Source organism: Neopsephotus bourkii, unplaced genomic scaffold (genome assembly GCF_033783945.1).
Source record: "Neopsephotus bourkii isolate Nb327-2 ecotype Australia unplaced genomic scaffold, CSIRO-AGI_Nbou_v1 NB_1760, whole genome shotgun sequence".
NCBI classification, from domain to species: Eukaryota; Metazoa; Chordata; class Aves; order Psittaciformes; family Psittacidae; genus Neopsephotus; species Neopsephotus bourkii.
In genome coordinates, this window is record NW_026902234.1 from 9,977,431 (window position 1) to 10,002,959 (window position 25,529).

General features: G+C 45.4%; 1 protein-coding gene across 3 annotated transcripts in view; it reads left to right on the forward strand.

Moving 5' to 3' along the window:
• The first annotated feature begins 17,095 nt into the window (after positions 1–17,095).
• Positions 17,096–25,529, forward strand: part of IRS2 (insulin receptor substrate 2) — a 29,080-nt gene continuing 20,646 nt past the window's right edge. The window contains exons 1-2 of one of the 3 annotated variants that reach the window (XM_061377698.1): positions 17,096–20,981; positions 22,649–25,009. In XM_061377698.1, coding sequence (XP_061233682.1) covers positions 17,468–20,981; positions 22,649–22,932 — 3,798 coding nt within the window. In that variant the 5' untranslated portion in view covers positions 17,096–17,467 and the 3' untranslated portion in view covers positions 22,933–25,009. Of the gene's footprint in view, positions 20,982–22,326; positions 25,010–25,529 lie in introns of those variants that run through there. The other 2 variants (XM_061377699.1, XM_061377700.1) reach the window with 2 other exon arrangements.

Consider the following 25,529-nt stretch of genomic DNA (forward strand, 5'->3'; position numbering starts at 1 on the left):
GTTGCCCTGTTGGATACGTATAACTGAGGTACATGGTAGAAGGAAAGAGAAAGGGAACAATGATGAAGGGTTGTTCTGCAGACTTCGTTGGAGATTTGTTTCACATTCACAAGAAGTGGGTCTGAGGTCTTGTGCATTAAGGCACTTTAGTATTCAAGTCCAAAATGCTTTGCTTCTACTGTGAGATCGTCAGAAAAAAAAATTTCAGTGTCAACTTTCATTAATCAGTAGCAAAGATAGACACTAGCTATTCAAGGAAGATGACATTGGTGAGGAGGCCATATGTATTATAGAAGCAGGGTTGGATGGGCATCTTGCCATCTTGTACCATGATGTACATAATATCCCTTGAATGCTCTTACCTATGAAAGGTAAGAACAGTCCAGGTAATCCTGGAGGCCACATAGATGTGCAAAAGTCTCCTTGAAGACTCTGTATAAAATGGCAATGTACGTGGATTTCATAACCTTTGACAAAGCATCTATCTTGGTAGAAATGCTGTATATTAGATATAAAGGATTGTGTCTTTGTAAGACATGTCCATGTATTAATTCTTAAATGTATTAGCTCTTACCAAATTCGTTAGAAGAAGCAGTATGATCACAACCAGAACATGAAGGCTCCAGTGCAACCAATATTGAGAGAATCAGGAGTTAGTAGCTGTCTGTATAAACAAAAGAATTCTATCTTTTACAAATGCATCAACAAATTCAATTAATTTTGAGATCTTCACCACTCAGATAGGTGGACAGCCCTTGGCATAATGTTTTATGCTTGAAAGGATATCAGAGGTATTGAAACATTTGGCATAGCTGCATAATTTGTAACAAATGATACATGTCTAAAGACTTGCTGTTTGCTTCAAGTCCTTGGTTGTCAGAGATATGTCCACAACAAGAACCTCTGACAATGTGCTTGGTTAAGACTTTGCTGCTTTTATTTCAAGGCCTGCATGCCATGATTTCTTATAGATGGTGATAGGTAGTGAGAAAATTTGGCTTGTCCACAGTTTTGTTGGCATAAGCTGCATTAAAAGAGGGAAACTGGTCAATATTGCAAATGCCTTAAAAAATTTTATTTGATATGTTTTTCAATCCCTACAGCAGAGAAGCAAAAATCATCAATAGGAAAGGTATTTTCTAATACTGTAATTTCACTTAAACATTGTTTGTAATGTATTGTTATTTCTAGAGGTCTACTACTTGATGATCCAGGAAGAGTACACTCTTCAAATTACAGTCTTAATATCTGCACTGATGATTATGAGAAGAATTTCTGTAAGGCCAAGAGTGAATTTAAAAACCTGTGTTGCAAAACCCACTTTCATTTTAGGTTTTCCTGTCTCTTCACTAGAGCAGAATTCTCAAATGCAAAGGAAAGTATTCACTAACCCACTAACCATAGTCTTTCTGAAGCAATCTCTGTACGCAGCTAGTTATTTGTACCAAGTCAGTATGTTGAAATCTTTTGCCAGATTGATTGGTAGGTTAACATGAGTTACCTGAAAACAGCTTCAGCATATCCCTTTAGATAGCTCTCTTATGGATCATTCATGCCATTACAGTTTTCCTATAACGTAGAAGAAAACAAATTAATTTGAAACTTTAAGTTTTGAATACATTTAAAATCCTTAAAAATTTAAAGATTAACATTTTCAAGTGTAGTAAAAATAAAAATAATATTTAGCTAAAGCAAATAAAAGACAGCAAATTAATTTAATTAATAGTTATCTGAATTAGAGAATGCTGTCTTGATTTATTTAGTCTGACTCATATGACATACAGTAAACAAATATTTACTTATTATTTCAATGTAAAGTTGTTTAGTTAAGAATTTTAAGTTCTTTCATTAAATTTAACTAAAAATAATTTTTAAAAAGCCTCATAGAATCATAGACAAGCTTGTAACTCTGGTAAAGAAAATGAATAGTTTTAAATGATTTTTGTGTCTTGAAGATTCAGAGGCTCAGCTGCTGCTTTTCTTCATGATTATATAATCAACTGTTATTTATTTCTTTCTTATTTTCAGTTAGGAAAGGAAAATGCAGTGTGGATGGCCAGATGTACAAATCTGCAGTACAAGAAACTGGATCAGGACTAGTCATCCTGGGCTCCTTCTATTGCCTGTGGGCAAAAAAAAAAAAAAGAGGAGAAAAAAAAAAAGAGAGAGGCAGCACCTTAAGGCATACTTCATGCCATCCTAATGTAGGCATTTAAACCAGGTCAGGTTCATTGAGCTCTGAAATGCCTGGTTTCCTCTGTGGATGAGGGCATGGTCACCCTAGGTAATCACTACCTTAGATGTGGATATCTATGTTATCAACTAAGATGAGATGATTTCCACTCCATGTAACTTTTGTGACTAAGAAGAAATATCTATAAAGAAAGAAAATTGCTTTTATAAAAAGGCTTCTAATACAATGATATGGGCTAAAGTTCTTCCTCCACGTTCCCTACAATGCCCTTGATCCTCTAAAACTTAGACTGAAATTTCTATCACAACGGAAAGCATGTTATAATACTGTGTTATCCTTCATCCTGACTCATGAAACCAATTGTTCACTGAACTTAAAACTAACACTTGCCAAGAAGTACATAGCAGTGATCTAATTAACAGAATTCAGAGCTGGTTAGCATGTGTATTATAATTAGTGCATACAGCAGTACATGAGTGTATTAGTATATATACACATATATGTGTATAGACACATACTAACGGAATGCTTAAAAACAATTATATATAATTGTAATTAAGGGAAAATGAAAGCCACATTCATGCAAATTAATAAATGTCATAAATTAATACATGCAGTATATTGATATGCAAACTAATATATCTATGAAGGCATAGGAATAAAGACAATATGAACTTGTCTTTGTTTTATTCTGAATTTCTACAGGACTAGTCAGGATAATAGAAATCCTAGTGATAACACAGTTCCACTGATAGCTGTCGTAAACAAAAAGCTTTCATAGAATATTTCTGGTTTGCATTTAGAAAGGAAAACAGAGTCTGCATTGCCAAAGCATCATCTATTCTGACATTCTCCTGAGTGGATGGTAAAAAGCATCTATTAATTTTTATACTTTTTTTTTTTTAATTGGCAGGGCCAGATAACTTGATTTAAAGCTTTTAAAAGGAATGCTGTACTGCTGGTCATTGGCAAAAAGCTTTGGCATACTGTGGAAGTCCAAGAGGCTTGGAAATATCTAATGCCATGTGGATATTTCAACAGCATAAACAGGATGACCAGGGTAACTGTGGATGAGTTAATCTGACCTTGGTTCTGTGTGAAAGAATGGAACAGCTGAAATGGGACCCTGTCCACAAGGAAATAAAAAATTGTAACATAATTACTGCCAGTCAACATGAATTTATGCAAAACAGGTTAAGTTAAACAAACTGCATAGTACTTCTATGAGATAAGAATTTTGATCATTTGACTTAAGAAAGGTAACTATGCTGACAAAACAATGTCTTTCAGACTTGTGTTAAACATTGATACCACATGACACCCTGATTAAAACGTTAACATCAGAACAAAACCAAGAAAACATATATTAAATGAGACTAAACGGTATAACTCAGAAATTAAATGTGTAATTGTTAGCTAAAAGTTGACAACTGTTGCCACTGTGGTGCTACAGAGATCGTTTCATGTCTGAGACACTGTTATTCAATGGTTCTATTTATGGCATGAGAAAAACCCCCATAAACTAAATTCTAGTAATACCTCTAAATTATGCAAATAACAAAAGGAGGAGAGAAATTGTGAGGACAGATTACAAGCAGCAAGTGATTCAGACAACTTTCTATCTAAGAGGAAACAATATGGGTATTAATATTGCCAATTAAAGACCAGTATTTGGGGAGGAGAACATACAGATTGCACTTGCAGGACTAAGGAGTGTAATGCCTCTAAAGAAATGGGAAGGCGATGGCTGATGGAGAATTTTTTAGTGTTAAATAGCATGAAGTTGGTTAAAGTGATCCACAGTTTTACTCTGAAGGGGTCAGAGGTAGTCTTCTAATGGGTATAGTGGTCAGATCAAAATAAGATCTCCACAGAAAAGACAGAAACAATGAAAGCTACCACACTACAAACACCTATTGCTGTTTTGGATTATATGAACAGAGCAATTTCTCTGGGATATATTGCAAATACAGTAGATGAAGAAATGTTAGCAGGTGTTACATACATCTGCATAAGTAAGGCAAAGAAGAACAGCGGGGAGCTTGTGTTTGGGGAAGCAGGAGTTTGGCTACATTATTTGTAAATAAGTTTGCACAACTTCGCTAGCCCTTGTCCAGTTTTTGTTTGGTTTTGGTTTTGTTCTTGTTTTGGTTTTTGTTTTGGGTTTTATTTTAGTAAGCACAAAGCAAGTCTCAGCGTGAGAAAGCTTGAGACAGCACTGAAATTTTTGAGACCTTTAATGGGAAACCCATCCTGACAGTGTCCTACTTATTTTCCTGTCTCATGGCCCCTAGATATTTGCTGTGTGAGAGGTGGAATGCTCCTCTGGTTACCTCAGGAGCAGTCATCATTTGCAGGGGAGGACATAGCTCTCTGTCTACCCACTCCCACTCCAATTCCCCCCTATTACTCTGGTCTTCCTTCTCCATGAGCAACAGAGAAAGACACTAATTTTCCACTCCTTTTTTCCTTCCTGAAATGCTTTAAAAGGCAAAGACGACAAAGGATGTCTCTATGTCTCACCCTGCTCTTTCAGTCTCCAAACTACAAGAAACCATACACAAACACAGTTTGATGTTGACTTAAGAAGCTATAGCAGATCGCCTGCAGCCAGTCCCAGTCAACCCTGATCTTAGTCTTTTCTAGTCTCCAGGCTAGGGTTTCAGACAGGAAACAGGAAAAGGGGCCATGCATAGTTTCATTTCTGTATGGAGCCAGACCTGAAGTTTGAAGAAGCTGCTTGGGGTTTACTAACCTGGCTGGGTTAGGTAGGCTGCTGGAAGGAAGCAGAGATGAAACTGAAGAGATGTAAGTGGGGAGATGCATATCTGTTTGTATTCCTCAGTGCCTCTGGATGAGACAGTAGTAATGGCTGATAATGTGACTGGTGCATTAGGTCATCTGGTGAGGCAGAAGCCCTCATGCTGCCCTGCAACACAGGCATATACCCTACAAAACTAAAGGTGCAAAGTACCTTTGATGACTCACAATCTTAGGGTCCTGCACCTTTCCTCTCTGATCTGACATGTGATCCTGTATCTGATCAGTAAAACCAGGGCTTTGTCAATCAGCTGCACCAAGTACCTCAGTTCCTGGAGCAGAAGAGCCTGCAGCAAAAGCGGGTGAGATGTGGGCCAAATAGATGTGTCAGGCAGGACAAGAGTACAAATCTCATGGTTAATGCATGAGATTTGGGCAGACTGGGAACAGAGAGGCAAATGTGAAGCAGGACTGACATCAGGGCTGGAAGTCAAAAAATCACTTAATCTAATAATCACTGACATTTGCAGGGAATGTGAAGATCAATATAGATGAAAAGGGATAAAATGGATAGGTTATAAATAAAGCACTGATGAATAACAGCCCTGTCCCTCAGCATCTTCACCACCACACTAAGGATACCATAGGCTTCTGTTTTTAATCCCCTTTCTAAATAGCCAGTAATTCTGCCCTTTCTAAAACAATCACCCAGCAGCTGCTGTTTTCCTTCTTTCTCTACCATCATCAACACACTGGCTGTGAAGAAGAAGAGGGAAAAAATGAGATGTCTCCACTTTGCTCCCCCTTAGGTTTCCTTGCTAGCTGTGCCTGTCCCACAGCTGCCACACAGTGCTTGGCAATGAGCAACTTTAAGGTACAAATGTCTTCCAATTTTCTTTTTTTCAGCAAAATTGTCAGGGTTTTGCCCCATAATGCCTAACATATTTCCTCAAGTTTTCCAATAAATTCCAAAGTAGTTACATTGTATCAAGACAGGCAGGCAATCAAATGCATATAAGCATCTTGGCCATCTAAAAGAGAGGGGGCAAGTGCTCTAGTGTCCCTTTACAGCAAATGGAATGGGACAGTTATTTTCTAATTGGAAATATGTCATATATTTTTTTAGGCCATTGTTTTGTCCTCATTATAATACCAGCGCTACACACAATTGTACATAAGAGATATTAAACATATCTTGAGCACTTCTTTTAAAATTATTTGAATGTTTGGTTGAATGAGCAGAGCACACAAAATTGAGTCCATGCTGGCATTAAGGTTCTATGCTGCCTACTGAAGCTCTAAATACACAATGTCCTATTTTCTTGTAAAAAAAAAAAAAAAAAATTAGTAGTTGAAATTGTACAAATCAACACCTACATTGTGTGTCCGCATATTTTCTCCTCCAATATTAAGAGGAAAATGAACCCAGATTTGCTATATTGTGATGAAACCCACTGTTAGATTTAAGATCTACCTAAAGAAAGGATGAATAACTGTCCCTTAATCACTTTGGAGGAAATCTAGCAGCTAAAATGCATTACTTGACCAACATTTAAATAGGTATGGTTTGCTGAGATGAACACCACCTCAACAAATATGAAGGGAGATTCAATCCAGCTGAGTTTAAAGCATCCGTTCACTTACCCCATCAGTTATGGATATAACTTAATGGCCACTGATGGCCTGTATAGGAAAACTTCAGTATTTTAATTTAGTTCAATCACAAGTTGTGTCTGTGCTGCAGAGGACGTCAGATCAGTGAACTCTATACAGTTTCCTTTAAAGCCCATGCTGCTATAGCAAAGACAACTTGAGTTGTGAATAGCTACTCTTAAGTGACTTGTTAAGCCTGAGGAAAAGTATAAAATTTATGCAAAAACCCCTACAAAACAGAACGTGCTTGTTGAGAGAAAATAGGCCTTCTGGGTTGTGATGGTTTTCTACAGATGTATCATCACTTCTGGAAATGCAGAATACAGCTGCTGCATTCATGTAAAATACCTGTGGTCTAACCAGCACTAAAAAATTTATAACAAGGGGCAGAATACTTTTTACTGAAACTAATGAACTTGAGACGAAATATTGTCAGTTCTGCAGTTATTTTCAAAAAGAAAGAAGCCTCATCAATTGTGTGTTCCTGGGTCTTGCTGAAACAATTCAGAGAGAATGGTTTGTAAGATTTTAAGACTTTTTGAATTATTGAAATCCAACTAGAGGCAAGATACCTGTTTAAAGTGATCTGTTAATGTGATGTATGTGTGCAGCATGGTTACAAAGCTGAATGTGCACATGGAAAAAGCAAATCACAATTAATTATAGACAGTCTTTGAAAGTGAGAAACTGAGCAACCTACTTTCTTCCCCCAGCTCAAAGTAAAAAAGCTACTAAAAACAAGAAGTCATTAAATTGGGTTGTAAAATTATTTCAATATTATCAGTCTGAAGGACTGGTTATGTTATGGATGTCTGAGTGTGAATGTTTTGGAGAGTGTGATTTTTAACTTGTTGGTATTTCTTTAAATATAGCCAACACAGGAGGGTGGCAGACAACTGGGTTGTTTTTTTTTTGGGTTGTTTTTTTTTTCAACTTGCTTATCCTGCAAGAATTTCTAGATCACTTACCCAGAGGCATTTTTCAGCAAATGTTCAATTAACAGCTTGACAGCTAACTATCGACTTTAAAACTATCTGATCTTTCCACAATCAATAAATTGCATCTGTGTAATTTATACCGCTGTGAAGCAGTTACACGTTTAGCCCATTTGTAGTGCTTATGTGTTTCTAAACAAAGCAAAGAAGGTCATTTTGTCACAAAGAGGAACACCTTCTCAGAAAATTGTTGCCGAGAAGGCTGTTGGGTAGATACATTGGCTGGGAAAGGTAAACCAAAGGCCAAACTACAGTACAGCCCAGGGATCCATCACCAGGTCCAAGTGAGTTAGGCAGAAGACATCTCTGTTAGCAAACAAATTCTGAAATGAAAGGCCCTTTCAGCTCACTGGAGGCTGGAAGAAAAAGATACCCCTCAGGGGCTTCCTTTCTTGCAGGTCCTTATGCAACTCCAACTGAAGAAAGAGTTGTCTTTGCTTTGGTCACCATAAGATAGTGGACTAAATCTTAACTCACTGACCACTTCCATGACAGCTGCTTTCCAGAGATGACAGCAACTCTTGCAACATCTGCATGTGGAGTTACCTTTAAAAAATCTACTTCCATAGACTTGAAAGATTTTGCAAGTCAGCAAAAAAAATACCTCACAAGAGAACTGTTTAGAAATGAAGTGAGGCACCCAGAAACATTCCCTTATTGTATGATTAAATGCAACAGATGAAATTAAAAACATGTTCATTTGCCATGATTACCTCATTCTCTTCTGTTATATACACTGTTCCTTTGCTTAATCAGCAGTTTAACTGAAAGCACACTCTTCACTTGTATTTGATTTTGTGGTCTCCCACTTCACTAACTGAAACGTAATGTTCACATGAATATTTTATTAACATTAAGTGACCATTTTGTTGTGAGTCCATGAGCACTCAGCAGAACATGCATGAACCTTTTCCTCTTCTTTTTGTGGAAATTACTCAACAGGAATTCTTTCAGCAAGTTATTATTATTATTTAGACATATAAATTGCCTTCAACCACAATAGCACTTGCTACAACAAGGACCTCAGAGATACCCATGACTCCTCCTCCTACCCCACAATCCAGCCATCCATGAGAGAGTCTGTATCAGCAGGTGTGGTGTTAAGCCATGATGCCCACCAACTGGGAGGTTTTATTTAACCTCTCTTTCAGGCCCATCAAACTGTATGAATTTGTAGTGCTGACAGTTTCGTACTCTTGTTGTTGAACAGTTTGTACTCTTCTTGTGAATCTTAATCTTTCTGAAATTAATAGTTGCACCCAAGCTGTATGTCTGAAAAAACAGGCTTCCAAAAATACATTGAAAAAGATACTCCCCCTCTTCCTTCAGCGGACATGTTGCCTTTTGTGCTTTCCCCGTGCATATGAGCCCACCAAAATATGGAAGATTGACATTTTTCAGTTCTTCTTTAAATGCTGAGCATGCCTGCAGCATCCACCAGTTAAGCAACTGGCAAGCAGAAGCCTCTGCTTGTCAGCCACATGGTTCATGAGGCTGCAGAAACACCTTTCTCCTATTTGACTCCCCACATCAGCAATCTTCCTCAATCTATTGTATACATAAAATACATACATTAAACAAAACAGGAGGCCCACCATTAATTACTCATCTACACAATGGGAGCCTGGGACTCCAGTGGGTTTCCCAGACGCTGTCTAAATAGTGCAGATAGATGATAACTCTTCTTAAAAGCAGTGAGCCCAATCTGAGGGCAAGCCTTCCTCATTCAGTTCACATAAAACTTCCACTGAAGGGGTACACTGAATAAAGCAGGCAAGGTTTTCCTCCTTAGTGACTCTATTTCCCCAAACATCTCTTTAGCTCCCTGGTGGTCTTGTGCACAGATTAGACCAGTACATGTTTTGCGTGAATTGCACCGATAACTTATCCCGAACAGTAGTAAGTGGTGATTTGTAATTAGAGTTTTATTGTCTTTCTTTTGCACAATCTGATAAGCAGACAGAAAAAGAGACCAAAAAACAAAAAAAAAAAAAAAAAAGAGAGAAGGCTGTTTTTTCCCTTTCAGCAGTAATAAACCTGGGGCTATTTATAAGGTGTATATATAATCGAAATCCAATAAAACAGGACTGGAAGTAAACATGAGATCATCTAGGCTATCACACTGCCCTGAGTCAGGACAACTGTACTTGTGTCATTCCCGATAAATATTTGCGCAGCTTAAAATGCTCCAGTGATGAGCACTCTATAAAAATCCCTTGACAATCAACTCCAGGACTGCATTACCCCTGCTGTTAGGACAATTATCCTGATGTCAAGACAAATGACAGAGGAAGTTATGCTCCCTCTGAAGTTTAAAAAGAAGAAAGCAGCAGCAAGACAAAAATGAGTTACTACCTAAAGCAGATGCAAAGGCCAGCTGAAACAAAGACAAACAGCCAAACGAATTGTAGGGCAGAGGGGAAAGCTGAATGCCTGGGATTGTTTTGCTGGGGAGCAGCCTCTGAGAGCAGTAATAAACAAACAGAAGGGAGGCTGGAGTAACCTGCCTGGGGAAAACAAGTAAAACAATGTATTATCTAACAGGATGGCACCTGGAAAGAAACAGAGTCAGAAAAAGAAGACCAGAAAAAAGTCCTACTGTTGGAGTCCAACTGTGTTTGGGCAAGTCATCTGTAAATATTGCACCAAAGAAATACTGAATTCTATCACTGGTCTCTTCTTAAACAGAAATACCCTGAAGGACCCCAGATCTTGGCTATTTATGCTGGTCATGAAGGGAAGGGGCGCGGGGTGGGGGGGGAGAGGGAAGGCAAGGCAAGGAGATGAAAGAGGAGAAAAGGGGAAAAAAGGGGGAAGAGAGTAAGGCAGGAAGGCAGGCAGGCAGGAAAGAAGGAAGGAAAAGAGGAAAAAAAAAGAGGAAAAGAGCATCATTTGCTGTGCTTCTCAGACATTTACACGTTCTCCTCATATGCAAGATGTGTATAGGTTCTATCGCTTTATGAATACTTTTCTTTTTCTTCTTGTTTTTTTTTTCCTTAAGCCAGGATTGGTTATACTCTATCAGGTTGTGTGTTTTTTTTTTCTTTAAACTACAACATTTTTCAGATTCGTGACCACTCCAGAAGGAACGAAAGACAGCATTCCCCCCAAAAAAATCCCCCTCCCCAAATCAATCCACCCTCCTAATTCCCTCCCCCTCCCCTACCCTTCCCCCCCCCCAATTTAAAGGCTACCTTTAAAGCAGCCTAAAGGGGCTGCAGGGCAGAGGGGTGGGAGGAACAGTGACAGCGGGCATCGTCCCCCCTCACCGCCGCCGGCACGGGCAGCGCCGCCGCCTCAGCCGCCAGCGGGCGGCAGCAGCACTAGCGGCGTCCACCCCTCCCGGAGGGGTCCGGAGAGGGGGAGTTGTGGGTGCCCCGGGGCTATCTTCGCAGCCTGCAGCATCCCTATTTCCGCCGATGCGTTTGAGAGGCGGGAATTGGGGTGGGAAAAGACACCATCAATTCCAAAATAAACCCACCAACAAAAATAGATGTTCCAGGAAGAAAATCCTGGCTATTGCGAAGCGCTGACGCATCTCTGATCTCAGCCCTCTGTGCGTGATTTTTACACCGGCAGCGGAGGGGCGGGAGCGCGGCAGGAGCTCGAGGGGTTGTGACCCCCCCTCCCCTGCCTGGGAATGCCCCGGAAGGTTTAACGAAGGCAGTGATTTCCACGGGAGATGGCAACCGCGCGGGCGGGGGCTGGACCGAGGAATCCCCGTGTGATCCAAGTCTGTAGCCCGGGGCACCGGATGCCTTGGGACACGCTGCTGGACCAACGCGTGTTTCCAAAAAGGCCTTTTTTGGGGTACACCTGCCACACAAGGAGGAACTATCTTCCTCTTCAGGTCCAAGATCTTTTACTCAGTGTTTTCTCCAGCTTATGGGCTGCAGGGTTATGAACTTGAAATACAAGTTTTGAGGAAGAAATTATCTAAATGCAGAAGAATATCCCAAATCTTTCTCAAAAAAAAATAAACTGGAAATAAAGAATGTTTTAGGTTTTCTCAGCTTTATTCCCCTCCCATGTAAGCTTGTACAAGCTAATAACATCATTTGCAGTATCTATTTAAAATAATTAATAGAAGTGTTATTAGCCTCAAGAATTACTGAATATGCACAAAGCTACATAACTATAACCCCAATTTATTTAAATTGGAATTCTCTGGAAATTCTCTGGGGTGATATTCATCAAATCATATTAATGGCTTGGGTTGGAAGGGACCTTAAAGATCATCCAGTTCCAACCACCTTGCAATGGTCAGGAACACCTTCCACCAGACCATGTTGCTCAATGTCCCATCCAACCTGGGCTGAACACTGCCAGGGATGGGGCAACCTCAGAGTCTCTGGGCACTCAGGCAAGTAATTCCACAGACAAGTATTTTTTACTTTTAAAATAAGTATTTTCAGAGTCTATGGTTTCTGAATACCTTTCTCTCATGTACAAAGACACTCATAATTGTTTTCAGAAAATTGCCAGCCCCAAATTAAGGGAATAGGGCAACTGTAGCCCTTAGAACTACTCTCACTATAAGAGGGATAATCCATGCTGTTAGGAGTTACTACATTGACACACTATTTTATAAAACCATCTGGAAAGGCTGTCAGTCCTCCCCTCCACATAACACAGACTTCACAACTGGGGGGTAGCAGTCGTGGCACATGAGCACTCAAAGGAACTGAGGAAGGTGAGAGAGAAAGAAGTTGATGGCAGAGCTCTTACAGTAAGGTTATGAAATGTATAACCAGAATGACACTGTATCGGAAGTATGCAAATAAATGTACAAGGGAATAAACTGCCTTCACCTGTAGAAGTTCAAGGACATTAAAATATAAATCACTCTAGTTTGTTGGGACAGATAACTGTACTCCTGATAGTACAAGAAAGTGCTGCTGACGCACATAATCTTCCTCTACACTTTTTTCCCATGGCTTCCCTAGCACCAGCTCTCTGATCCTGGCAACAGGTAGAAGGCAACAGCCAAGCCAAACATCCCTTTCAACTGTTACTCCTTATCCTGAAACTGAAAGGTATTTCAAACTGAGATTTAGGCTAAGAACAAACAAAAATTCATTTTTAAAGGATTATGAAATTCAATCTACTCATGCATCCAGCCTCTCAGAAAGTGTTTTATACATAGCCTGGATGAGGCTTTGGGCAGTGTTTAAATACAGCTGCATATTCACAGGACCTGGTGCTCCAATCCCCCTAATGTGGTGGAAAAGATCCCTAGATCCTGTGGGTGCTCGGCTTGTAGAATGAAGCTCCCACAGGTAACTAAAACCAACTGGATGCCCCTAAAGGTAATACTTTTGTCCAATCATTTAGCTACTGTTCAGGTGAATAGTATTTCCAAGCAAAATTCACTGATGGCTTTGAGGAGTTTGTTGCCTGCAAAATATTGTTACTGGTCACTGTTTATCATTCATCCATATAATCCATTAATCAAACAATAAAGTTTAGATGCATTTATACATAAATGAAATTATTTTATTTTATTTATTTTTTCTGGCAAAGCTCTGTTTGATATATTAAGACTAAACTTCATAATTTTCATAAGCATAGTCTATCATTTTCTAGGCATGCCTCTGCCACTTCAGGGTGGACAGAGGTAATATTTTGTGATTGATATAAGTGACAGCAAATACCCCTCACATCAACAGTATATTTTGATAAATCTGGACATTACCCAGCATAGTTTATTTTTCTTGGAGGAAAAGGAGGTGGCTGAAGCTAGGTATGCTGGCAAAAGCATAGTTTTGCAGCCAGGAAAAGCGCTAGTATTAGCACTGCTTTGTTAGTCTACTTCATATACTAGGAACACATTCTCAGCAGAGACCTCGAATTCCAAGATCAATGTGGTGAAATAGAGATGGGGCAGGATGATACAGCAGAAGAAAGGGAACAGGAGAAGTAAAAAGAGATAACTTTTTCTTTCATCATGATGGAATTACTCTGTGGAGATCATTTAAGCAAACATCCTCTGGCAAATCTATTGCAGTTACTGAAGATGCTAGTGCCCTGATTTATCTCCTGCTATGTTCTGCCTGAAATTACCTGGTGAACCAAGAGAGCATGTGCTATGCTCCAGCTAACTGTCCAAATTCACAACCTGCTGCATCACTGAAAACCCACTTATGTCAGAAATTAAAGCTAAGATGCTACGTGTTGCATAGGAATGGCTGAAGCATAAGACACGCCAGCCTGTAGAAACAGAGACCTGTAGCTGAGAGGTGGGATGGACAAGTGGTGTTAATGCTTTCATTTCAATTAAATGTCCCTGTAATTACATTTAAAAAAAATGGAAAAAATTTCTAGGAGAGATAGTTTTGAAAAGCAATTCAGAGGAGTTCAGAGAAAATTCCGAGTAAGACAGGTCACCTGTGTAAGCTGGGGTCATTTGTTCAAGAGTGTCAGTCATGAAACAATAGTACTTTTTAATCTGTATTTTAGGCACACCTGAGTCCCACTTCTTTTGCTCTGTAACCCAGTTATGTTTCAAAAACAAACAAACAAACAAACAAACAAAAACACACAACAAAAAACAAACACCCCCAAAAAAATAAACACCCCCAAACCCCCTCCCCATAACAAACCAAAACAAACCAACAAAACCCAACCAAACAAATATAATTATGGGAAAAATAATACTTGTTATGAATTAGCCACTGCTAAAAATGAACTGCTAAAAATGCTCCTTGTATCAATGCCATACAGAAATAAAAAGTATGAATTCCAATCTTTAATTCTAGTCTATCCTAGTGCCTTTGTCCTAGAAATTGCTTGCAAACTTAGTTCTGCTGCTGTAGCCAGTGTATCAAATGTGTATTGCCCACAGAGTCAAGAGTAACAAACTCCCTTTGGTGTTTATGGGCCCAGATCACTCAGTATGGCAAGTTCAGGTATCTCACTCCCCTCATGTCTTCAGTGGCGTGAGTGGATAGGCTGGCCCACTACAGCTGTAGACAGAAAATCAACTATTCACAAGTTTTCACGAAACTTTCCTCACTGAGATCTCATTTCCTCATTAAGAATGGCTGGCCTCAACACCCAGGTTGGATGGGTGGAAAGTGTCCATTGCAGGGTGGCTGGAACTGGGAGATCTTTAAAGTCCCTTCCCACCCAAGCCATTTTATGATTCTGTGATTCTAAATGATTTTGTGATTCTATCTGTTATGCAATCATTACGTATAATCTAAACCTACATTCACCAATTCTCTGCATTTTTCCAGATACAGAAATCGAGGAACACTACCAGGACAGTAATGTAATTACAGTAATGTAATTACCAGTGCTGCTCCATCCCTGGCGGTGTTCAAGGCCAGGTTGGACAAAGCCTTGGGTAGCATGGTTTAGTGGGAGGTGTCCCTGCCCATGGCAGGGGGGTTGGAACTGGATGATCTTAAGGTCCTTTCCAACCCTAACTATTCTATGACAGTAGACTGTGAACATCCTTTTCTGTGTGTGAGGAGTTGCAGAGGTACAGACAGATCACAGGTACCCTGCTCAAGGTCACCCCCTGAGTCAGGGGCAGCTGCTCTTCTCTTGGTCCGGTGGAGGGGTCTGTGCCTCAGATCTCCAACTTCTCCACATTCCACCCCCCAAAAATAGTCAAACAAAAAAAACCACAGGTAACTACTACCTTGCATGTAAATGTTAATATTCCCGCATACGACCAAGGGAGGGGTCTTTCCAGCAAAGCTCCTCGATTGCAGCATACTGGTATTTACAGTGGACTGGTCTTTTCCAGTCACCCCCTCTCCCTCCTTCCCTCCCTCCCAGTTACAACCATTGATTTCTAAATGGTTCATTATGTACCAAACCGCGGTGAAGTTCAGGAAGGACAGAGTAAAGCGGAGCCGTGCGGTGCTAGCCAGGCGTGCGGGATGCGGGTGGTCCGCCCCGGTCCCCGATATGGGCACTGTCCCAGTCCCGTACAGCGACAGCTGGAGGCGTTGATTCACTTTCGCCCTTTTTTTTCCCACCCTTTTTTTATTCCCCCCCCTCCTTTTTCCTTCTTTCCCCCCTTTGTTATATCCTCTCTCCCCCCCCCCTTTTTTTCTTTTGTTTTCTTTTCTTTTGTTTTTTTTCCCTGCTGTTTCAGTTTCATTGCAGATCAACAAATGAAAGCGTGCCCGGCGGCATGCGGGGAGACAACGGGAGTGAGCGGAAGGACTCTTGTGTGGCCCCCTCCTCACTCTCCCTCTCGGCGGCATGTGCGAAGGGGCTCCCCCTGGCCGTTCCCGGCGATGTCGGTGACACACAGCCCTGGCTGGAAGTTTCCAGTGCAGCCTCTTCCCTTCAGCCTCTGGCTGTTATTATTGCTGCCAGCTTCGTGAGGAGGGCGCCGCTGCTGCCCTCACCGGGGGGCTACAGCAGGGCTTCCCAGCGCCGCGCTCTCCCTCAGCACAGGAGGATGCGACGGGCGACCCCTGCCCCGCCCTGGCTGCGGCCCCTTTCCCGCTCGCCGTCCCCCGGCCCCGCTGCCGTGGGTCGCGCCCCCCCCTCCCGTCCGCCGCCATTCCCATCGTTCCGGCGGGCTGGCTGTCCTAGGGGTCCCGGGTAAACAAGCACGGGAACCCGCGCACACCCCACGGAAAATGAGCAGGGGTGGCAGCGGGGGCCGCCTCCTCCGCCGTGCTCCTCAGCGCGGCCGCGCTGGTTTCGTGAGGAGACACGGGCGCTACCCCCATCCACCGCCACCGCGAAACCCCCGGATGAGCTGATGTGTTCCGTTAATCCCCAGCGCCGGTCATCCCCGCGCCCTCCCCCGCCTCGGGTGGCGTTCCTCCCTGCTGCGGAGCGGCCGGTAACCCGAGGGGTTACACACGACACGCGGCGGCTCCGCGGGTGTTTCGGGGCGGGGGAGCAACATGATGCTGCTGCGTGAGGCGGGGGTCGCGTGGGCGCCGCGGGCTGACACACCAGGTGTAGGAGCGCGCGTACGGGGGAACCGCCGTTGCGTGTGTGTGCGAAGAGGGCTGACGCACACACGCGTGTGTGTGGGTGTGCGGGGGGGAGCCGGCCGCACACGCGGGCCGGAAGCTCTGCTCTGGGGGCGACAGCACCTGATGGCCGCCACGGTGCCCGCCCGTGTCCCGCCCGCCGGGGCTACGATGGATGGCGAGGGACAGCACCGGGTGAACCGGCGCTCCCCGCCACGCCCGCGGCACACTTGGGGCTCCGTGCACTGAAAGCAGCGGCAAAGGAAAGGGGGACCACGGAAGGCGCTGCCCCTCCGCTTGAAGCAGGCTGGAGGCTGTGGGCGGGAGGGAGTCCGCCGCGGTGAGGCGGGAAGGGGGCGGGGGGGCGAGGCTCCAGTTGCCCAATGGCTTTGCGTCACTTCGCACCCGAGATCCCGCCCCGCCGCCCCATTGGTGGTCAGGGCCGTCCTTTACGCGGCGTGGGGGCCAATGCGGGGTGGTGCCGGCTGCGGGTGCGCTCCGCCCCGTCTCGGTGTGTGAGCGTCTCGGTGAGGCGGCTGTCACGTGTTGTTTTGCTCTTTAGTTGGGGCACTCGGTGCGCGATGTGTTACTTACGGCGAAACTCCCGCCGGCGACGGCAGCACCAGCAGCAGCGGCCGGGGAGCGGCAGCGCCGCCGCCGCCGGTACTCGAGCCAGGGAGAACGCCTGGCAGCCGCCGGCAGCACCCGCTGCCTAGAGGCGACAGCGGAGGACCCTGCTGCGGCTCCTGGCAGCCGTGCTCTTCCTGCGGAGGAATAACTTTATTTTACCCGCTTCTACTCCTTTCTCTCTCCTTTTTTTTTTTTTCCCGCGGCGCTCGGTCCCCAGCCCCGCTCGGCGGCAGCGGCAGCAGCAGCGAGAGGAGCCGGGCAGCATTGCCGCCGTGGGGTCGGGGATGGCGAGCCCCGCCGTGCTGGGGCTGTTGCCCCCCGTGAGCTCCCCACCCGGCCCCAACCTGAATAACAACAACAACAACAACCAGGGCGTGAGGAAGTGCGGGTACCTGCGCAAGCAGAAGCATGGCCACAAGCGCTTTTTTGTGCTGCGGGGCCCCGGCGGGGAGGAGGCGGCTGGCGCGGGGGGCGCCCGGCTGGAGTACTACGAGAGCGAGAAGAAATGGAGGAACAAGTCCGGGGCGCCCAAGCGGGTGATCGCCCTGGACTCCTGCCTCAACATCAACAAGCGGGCGGACGCCAAGCACAAGTACCTCATCGCCCTCTACACCAAGGACGAGTACTTCGCCGTGGCGGCAGAGAACGAGCAGGAGCAGGAGGGCTGGTACCGGGCTCTCACAGACCTGCTTAACGAGGGAAAGGTGGCCGGTCAGGGATCTCCCCACCGCCACCTCTCCTCCCCCTTCGCCGCTTCTTGCAGCGCGGCCGCTGCCTCCCTGGCCGCCGCCGGCGAGGACCTCAACTACGGGCTGATCACCCCGGCATCTGCTGCCTACCGGGAGGTCTGGCAGGTGACGCTGAAGCCCAAGGGCTTGGGGCAGAGTAAAAACCTTACCGGCGTTCACCGGCTCTGCCTCTCAGCTCGCACCATCGGTTTCGTGCGCCTCAACTGCGAGCTGCCCTCGGTCACGCTGCAGCTGATGAACATCCGCCGCTGCGGCCACTCAGACAGCTTCTTCTTCATCGAGGTGGGGCGCTCGGCGGCCACCGGCCCCGGCGAGCTCTGGATGCAGGCGGACGACTCGGTGGTGGCCCAGAACATCCACGAGACCATTCTGGAGGCCATGAAGGCGCTGAAGGAGCTGTCCGAGTTCCGGCCCCGCAGCAAGAGCCAGTCCTCCACCTCTTCCTCCTCCGGGGGGGCTGCCGGGCCCGGCGGCAGCGGTGCCTCATCCACCCACCCCATCACCGTGCCCGGCCGCCGGCACCACCACCTGGTCAACCTGCCTCCTAGCCAGACCGGCCTCCTCCGCCGCTCCCGCACCGACAGCCTCGCCGCCGGCGCCGGCACCAAGTGCACGCCGTGCCGGGTGCGGACGGCCAGCGAGGGCGACGGCTGCCGGGTGGGCTCTGTGGCCGGCAGCCCCATGAGCCCGGGCCCCGTGCGGACCCCGCTCAGCCGCTCGCACACGCTTAGCAGCGGCGGCGGGGGCCGGCAGGCGGGGAAGCTGCTGCCGGTGCTGGCCAGCGGCGGGGGCCTGCAGAGCAGCCGCTCCATGTCCATGCCTGCATCTCACTCGCCCCCCTCTGCCACCAGCCCCATTAGCCTCTCTTCCAGCAGCGGCCTCGGCTCCGAGGCTGCCCACCCGCATCACCCACAGCGCCCATCGAGCGGCAGCGCCTCTGTCTCCGGCTCCCCCAGCGACGCCGGCTTCATGTCCTTCGACGAGTACGGCTCCAGTCCGGGCGGCGACCTGCGGCCCTTCTCCTCCTCCTCCACCGCCAGCAACCGCAGCAACACCCCCGAGTCGGTGGCCGAGACCCCGCCGGTGCGAGACCCAGGGGGCGGCACCGATCTCTACGGCTACATGGCGATGGAGCGCCCCCCGAGCGGCCGCCTTTGCTACCGGCCCGGCCCCGACGCCGCGGCCGACAGGGGCCATCGGAAACGTACTTACTCCCTGACCACCCCGTGCCGGCAGCGGCCAGCCCCGCCGCAGGTCTCCTCTGCTTCCCTCGACGAGTACACACTGATGCGGGCTACCTTCGCCGGCAGTGCCGGCCGCCTCTTCCCTTCCTGTCAAGCTCCGGCTTCCCCCAAAGTGACCTACACCCCCTACCCCGAGGACTATGGGGACATCGAGATCGGCTCCCACCGCAGTTCCGGCAGCAGCAGCACCAACCTGGGGCCGCCGGCAGGGGGGGGAGGAGGAGGGGGAGATGACGACGGCTACATGCCTATGACCCCCGGCGTGGCAGCAGCCTTAGGGCAGGGAGGCCGGGGTTGCGATGATTATATGCCTATGAGCCCCACCAGCGTGTCTGCTCCCAAGCAGATCCTGCAGCCCCGGGCGGGGGCGGGTGGCGGGTCCCCCGGGAACAGGAGCAGCTATAAGACCAGCTCACCCGGGGAGAGCTCCCCTGATGATAGCGGGTACATGCGGATGTGGTGTGGCTCCAAGCTGTCTGTGGAGAGCTCGGATGGGAGGCTGAGTAACGGTGACTATATCAACATGTCCCCTCGGGACCCCCAAAATGGGCCCCAGGCTCCCTCCCTCACTCCCCCGGACTTCTTCTTTGCCCCTCCGGGACACGGTTCCAGTGAGCCCCCCAAGCCAGGCTGCTATTCGTACAGCTCCTTACCCCGCTCTTACAAGAGCCAGGGCCTGGTGAAGGACTGTGACCAGTATGTCTTCATGAACTCCCCAGGGAGGACGATCCCGGAGGAGGTGGTGTGTGGAGTGGGCCAGTTGCCTGCCAGCACCTTCGCCCCCTCCAGCCACACGGTGCCTTCGCCCCTGCGGCACAGCCGGACCGAGAGCTTCCTGAGCCAGCGGTGCCAGCGGGCGGTCCGGCCCAGCCGCCTCTCTTTGGAGACTTTGCGGACGATGCTGCCTAGCATGAACGAGCACCCTCTACCGCCCGAGCCCAAGAGCCCCGGTGAATACATCAACATCGACTTTGGGGATGCTGCCGTTTATTCTCCCCCGTCACTGCCTGCGGACAGCCCGGCCTCCTCCCTGGGCTCAGGCACGGGGCAGAGGCGCTCCCCTCTCTCTGACTACATGAACATTGACTTTGGGTCACAGTCGCCCTCGCAGTCCGGCATGGTCTCGGTGGGCTCCCTTGAAGCGCTTTCACCAGGCTCCTCCTCCAGCACCAGCCAGCCTGAGGGGCGCTACCTGAAGGCGGCTGTGGGGGTAGCTTGTTCATCCAGCCCGTCCGATGGTGGGGATTACACCGAGATGACCTTTGGCATGGCAACCACCCCACCCCAACCCATCGTTCAGAAGCCAGAAAGTGCCCGGGTCACCAGCCCCACGGCGGGGGTGAAGAGGCTCACTCTCTCTGGGGTGGAGGCTTTCATTCTCTCCAGCCCTCCCCCAGACCCAAATCGGGGGGCTAAGGTCATCCGGGCAGATCCGCAGGGGCGCAGGAGGCACAGCTCGGAAACTTTTGCCTCCACCACCACTGTGACCCCTGTGTCCCCCTCCTTCGCACACAACCCCAAAAGGCACAACTCGGCCTCCGTGGAGAATGTGTCCCTCAGGAAAAGCGAAGGCCTGGAGGAGGAGCAGGGTAGCAGCCCCATGTGCCGGGAGACCTCGGCTGGCTTCCAGAATGGCCTCAACTACATTGCCATTGATGTGGTGGATGGGACCCTGGCAAACTGTGACAAAGCCAGGTCGAAAACCAGGCATGTCCTGAACGGTGGCATCAACCGGGTGGAGATGAGCGCCTATGCCAGCATAGACTTTCTGTCTCACAACCTTAAAGAAGCAAGTGCTGTGAAAGGTGAGTAGCTACATCTGACAGTGCCTGCCATGCGTGTTTGTGCTTAGTGTTTGTTCCTCACTGCAGGGTTGTGTTTTGTTGGGTAGAGCCCTCTCCCTCCTTGCTTCCTTAAAAATCTCTTTTTCCTCCAATATGTCCTGTAATAAACAGTCTTGGAGGAACTCACTGGCTCTTTACATGAGAAAAAGTTTAATTTTAGGATATTTCTTCACATTTGAGTTCTGCTGTGCTATTATTACTACAAGTGTATACTTTTGGATACCCCAATAGAGACTAATGTTTACACAGTTACTATGTTTGGGCTGTACTTCAGAGTTTTCTTATGTAAGATTTTGGAAAGTGTTTGGAAAATATGACCAAAATAGTTTATGTTAATGCAGCTTCTAATACTATTTTAAAATGTAAAATGACTTAGCCCCCCCCCCCCAAAAAAAAAACCAAACAAAAAAAACCCAAATTAAGTCATTAGCTCTCTTGCTGGGAAGGTCAATCATGCCAAAATGGGAAGGATAAATTTAATATTTAGGTTTGGAAATATCTCTTGCAAAAGTATCAATAGTAAATCATGGTGAGCATGGAACGTGAATTAAAAATAAGTAATAATTCTTTCCAGAAGTCACTATATGCATGAGCTGTTGCATGTTGCATCGCACATTCACACATTTCCCTTCAAGGCCTGCTCTATGGTGGGCTGTAACTGTGTCCCAGCTGTCAGCTGAGCCCCAGCATGAATGACCACTTGGTTTGTTTTGCTTTTATACCACTGCAAGTGACGAGTGTTTCAAGGCAAAAGCAAACCAAAGAAATGGGGAGTTTAGGGTGAGAGAGAATTTAGATTTTAATTATGTAGCTGTTCCTTTGTGGAGGTGCCAGTTACGCTGTGAAGAAAAAAAAAAAAAAAAAAAAGAAAAAAGAAAGAAACAAAGAAATATGCACACACTCCCAAAATAGCAACCTGCCTTCTTTCAGGGAGTGAGAATTTGTGTGCAGCTGGGGGCTGGTTGAGGAAGGCACTAAAGAGCCAGCCTGTTAAGGATTAGAATGATGAGACGCTGTAGGGATTCTCTTTGCTCTTGAATTTATGCAAGACATGGTACTTCGACCCTGTATGCATTCATAGATGTGCTGTATGTTCACGGGGCTAGCTAGTAAGGTGACATACTCCAGGAAACATAGCTTCTTAGAGGTGGATAGTCCTTGCTGCTGTAGTCATGGTGCTGATGGGGGGCACCAATAACAGCCCAACAGCGACAGTTTGTAAGAACCACTCGCAGTTTGTTTTTTTTCTTCTGTGTTCTGAGTAGCTAGTTGATTTTGAAGAAGAAAATATTTTCTCTTTTGATAGGAAGTACAGGAAGATGGAAAAGATGAGAGAGAGAGAGAGAAAGAGAGAGAGAGACACCGTTTGCAGAGCAAGCTTTGCACCTAATTAAGGCGAGCGGATTGCTGAATGCAGTGTCAGTTTGTGAGGATGATGGACGCTTACTATGATGGACTGGAAGGGCTGAGGGCAGAGCATTACTTTGAGTCTGTTGCTTTTAGTTTTGCTGGGGTTGATTTTGGGCTTGACCCGGACTGATGTGGGTGCTTAGCCTTGGGCTGGTGCCCCGGGCACCCAGAAATGATTGTGCCCTTTGCTTTGCAAACTGAAATTTGTTTTTTCACAGAAACGAGGAGTTTTTCTTCAGCTACCTACAGCCCCAACTGCAAACCGAGGCCCAGGTTGGGAAAGAGCTATTTCCACAACATTCCCCAAACTGCTGACCTTAAGGAGGGGGGGAGAAGGGGCGGCGGGCACCGGCTACAAAGAAAACCTGGAGTGGATGAGCAAAAAGCAGGAGCGAAGGAGACAGTGGGTGGGATAAGCAGGGGCAACTGGCTGCTGTCCTTCCTTCCCTCCCTCCTTCCTTCCTACTTTCTTTCCCACCCAGTAAAAAGGAGAATGCAGTAAACACGGCCATGTTAATTTGGTACACGGTGGTGTACAGAGGAGGGGATTTAGTTCTGCTATGAATTTGTTGAAGGGTGGTTATAGGCTTGCTTTATTTTAATATTTAATCTGCATGCCTGTTTATTTCTCCTCTTTCCCGTAAGCTTTTAAACACAGAACACATCAAGGAGTGGTGCAGGGAAAGAAGCTGGTTGAAATTTCCTCTCTCTGTAGGAGGCAAGGCTGGCTTCTCCACCACCCTGTTCCCTAAGAAGTGTGCATGCCTGCTGGGTATACTCAGGGTTGGGGGACTTGGGGAGCAACAAAGCCAACGCGGGGAGGAGAAGCCTCACCCCAGCATCACACAGTATTAGGCACCAAAATCAAGGGGTCAGGTTAGTTGCACCTGTGGCAGGCAAACTGGAAAAGCCATAGCATGGGGGAAGGAGAAATGTATCACAAAGGACTCGATTGGTGTAAGCTGAATTGAGTCATTGACTTCTGCAGGTGTCCTAGTTTCTCTTTTGGTTTTCATTGGGATTTCACACCAAGGTTTGTTTACAGAAGGACTGTCTCCACTCCGTAAAAAGATCACTGAGTATTCTACCAGCGTATTTGAATTTCGAACATTGTGATTTGGGAGACTACAAAGAATGCCATGTTTTACAGAGGAAAACATATGCAATTTAAAGAAAATTGTATTTTGAGCATAGGCAAGATCATTTTAACACAGTAGTAATTCAGGTAGATTTGAGAGAATGTAATTTTGTAAAAATGGTTTGCACAAGAGATAGCTTATATATATAATCAGCATTGTTTACTTTGTTGTTTGCACTTTTTCAAATTTTGTTTTTAACTATATTAGCAAAGTGAGAAGCTTTAATTCTTCAGAACTTCTTCAGAACCCAAGAGAGGTTTCTAGCGATTGTAAAACATTGGAAAATTCACATACATTTTAATATTTAGAACAGGAGAATGTCAGAGATGCAGGGAATACAAACAGACTCCTTGTAATCACCTCAGCAAATTAATGATTTGTGTAAAATACATGTAAAAAACACAGTTTGAAATGTGCCTGAGGATCTGTAGTAGTAGATGTGTTTTCATGTGGGTGTTCTAAGGTAAATTATTTGTATTATTTAAAGGTGGCTGGCTTTCCCGTGTAGCTTGTTTCTCTGCTATCAGTAACTTGCCTCTGTGGTAGGGAGTGCTGTGCTTTTGGAAATATCTGTCCGTGTTATTCTGTCATGGCAAGAGCAAATGAGTGCATCCACAACTGCTGTCAAAACAGAACAATTAGAAGGTTGCTTGAAATTACTGGTTTGTTCAGTTTTACTGTGTTCTGAAAGTGTGCAAATGTTTAAGAATTGGAGAAACACTTGCCATCATCTGATGTGTAAATAAAGTAATGCTGTTACTGGTTGGTTCAGACTTGTTACTTGCTGGTAATTAGCCTTTGTTCTTAAATGATGACTGCTTTTTCTGCTTAAAAAACATATGAACTGTGTATGGTTTTCATTATTTATGGAGAAATTTACAGTAATTTTTCTCATATAGTGTAAATTATTTATTCCAGTATATTTATGACAGATTACACTTAGTAATTATGTGACTTTTTATGGTGGATCTTAGTTCTATTGAAGTCAAATGGGAGTTTTGTCTCTGGTGGGGTCAAGATTTTGCTCTTTGTGTAATCCTGAAATTCTTAAGTAAAATTCCCATTAAATTTAGTGGGTGTGTAATAGGGAATTTTTGCTTAATAGAAGACACCAGACTTGGGTGGGTTATCTTTAATTTTGTTTTCTGTTAACAAAATACTCTGTAACTTGTGAATGTTTCTAGCAGTTGATCTAGTTTTCTAAAATTGAACAGATGCTCTGTGTAATGGTGCAAAAGAACTTGAGGGTTGTTTTCCGCCTGTGTTAGTTTCTTTTGTCTTGATTTATTTAAAGTCAAAATCTGTAATACATCTACTTAAGATCGTAATAAGGTGATTTTTGATAATAATGACACCCCCCTCCCTTGCCTTGTCAATTAGCTCTTCTTTTGTGAGGGTTTTATGATTGCAGCTAAACAATAAAAAGCCTATCTTAAGAAATCTCTTCTGTGTCTTTCTAATGGCATTTTAGATTATTGAAGACATAACCCTTGTATTGTTTTTCTTTGGGATTACTTTCGCACAATGAATTATTAAGGGTTCCCTCCCCCTTCTCTAATATGCCAACTGTCCTGAAGTTTTGGTTCTCAGAGTAGCATGAGAATGTTTGTCTTTTTAACAAAACATGTATTCATTTTAAAATGGCTTCTTAAAAGTACTAGAAGAACTGTATGCTGTGTTAGAAAACTATACATCTTTTAAAGTTCTTTTTTTGAATAAAGTGGTAAATTCTGCAAGAACATTAAAATTAACAGCAGAAAGAACTAATACCCTAATACCTTACATAGTTTGATTTTATATTTATATGTGTATATTTAATTTTTTTACCTCTTATGCTTAGAATTAAAAATTTGAGGGTTTGAGGATTTTTTAGGTTGGGTGGGTTTTTTTGGGTTTGTTTTGTTTTGTTTTTGTGGGGTTTTTTGGAAAATTTTTTTTTCCCCCAACCTTGTGAAATCAA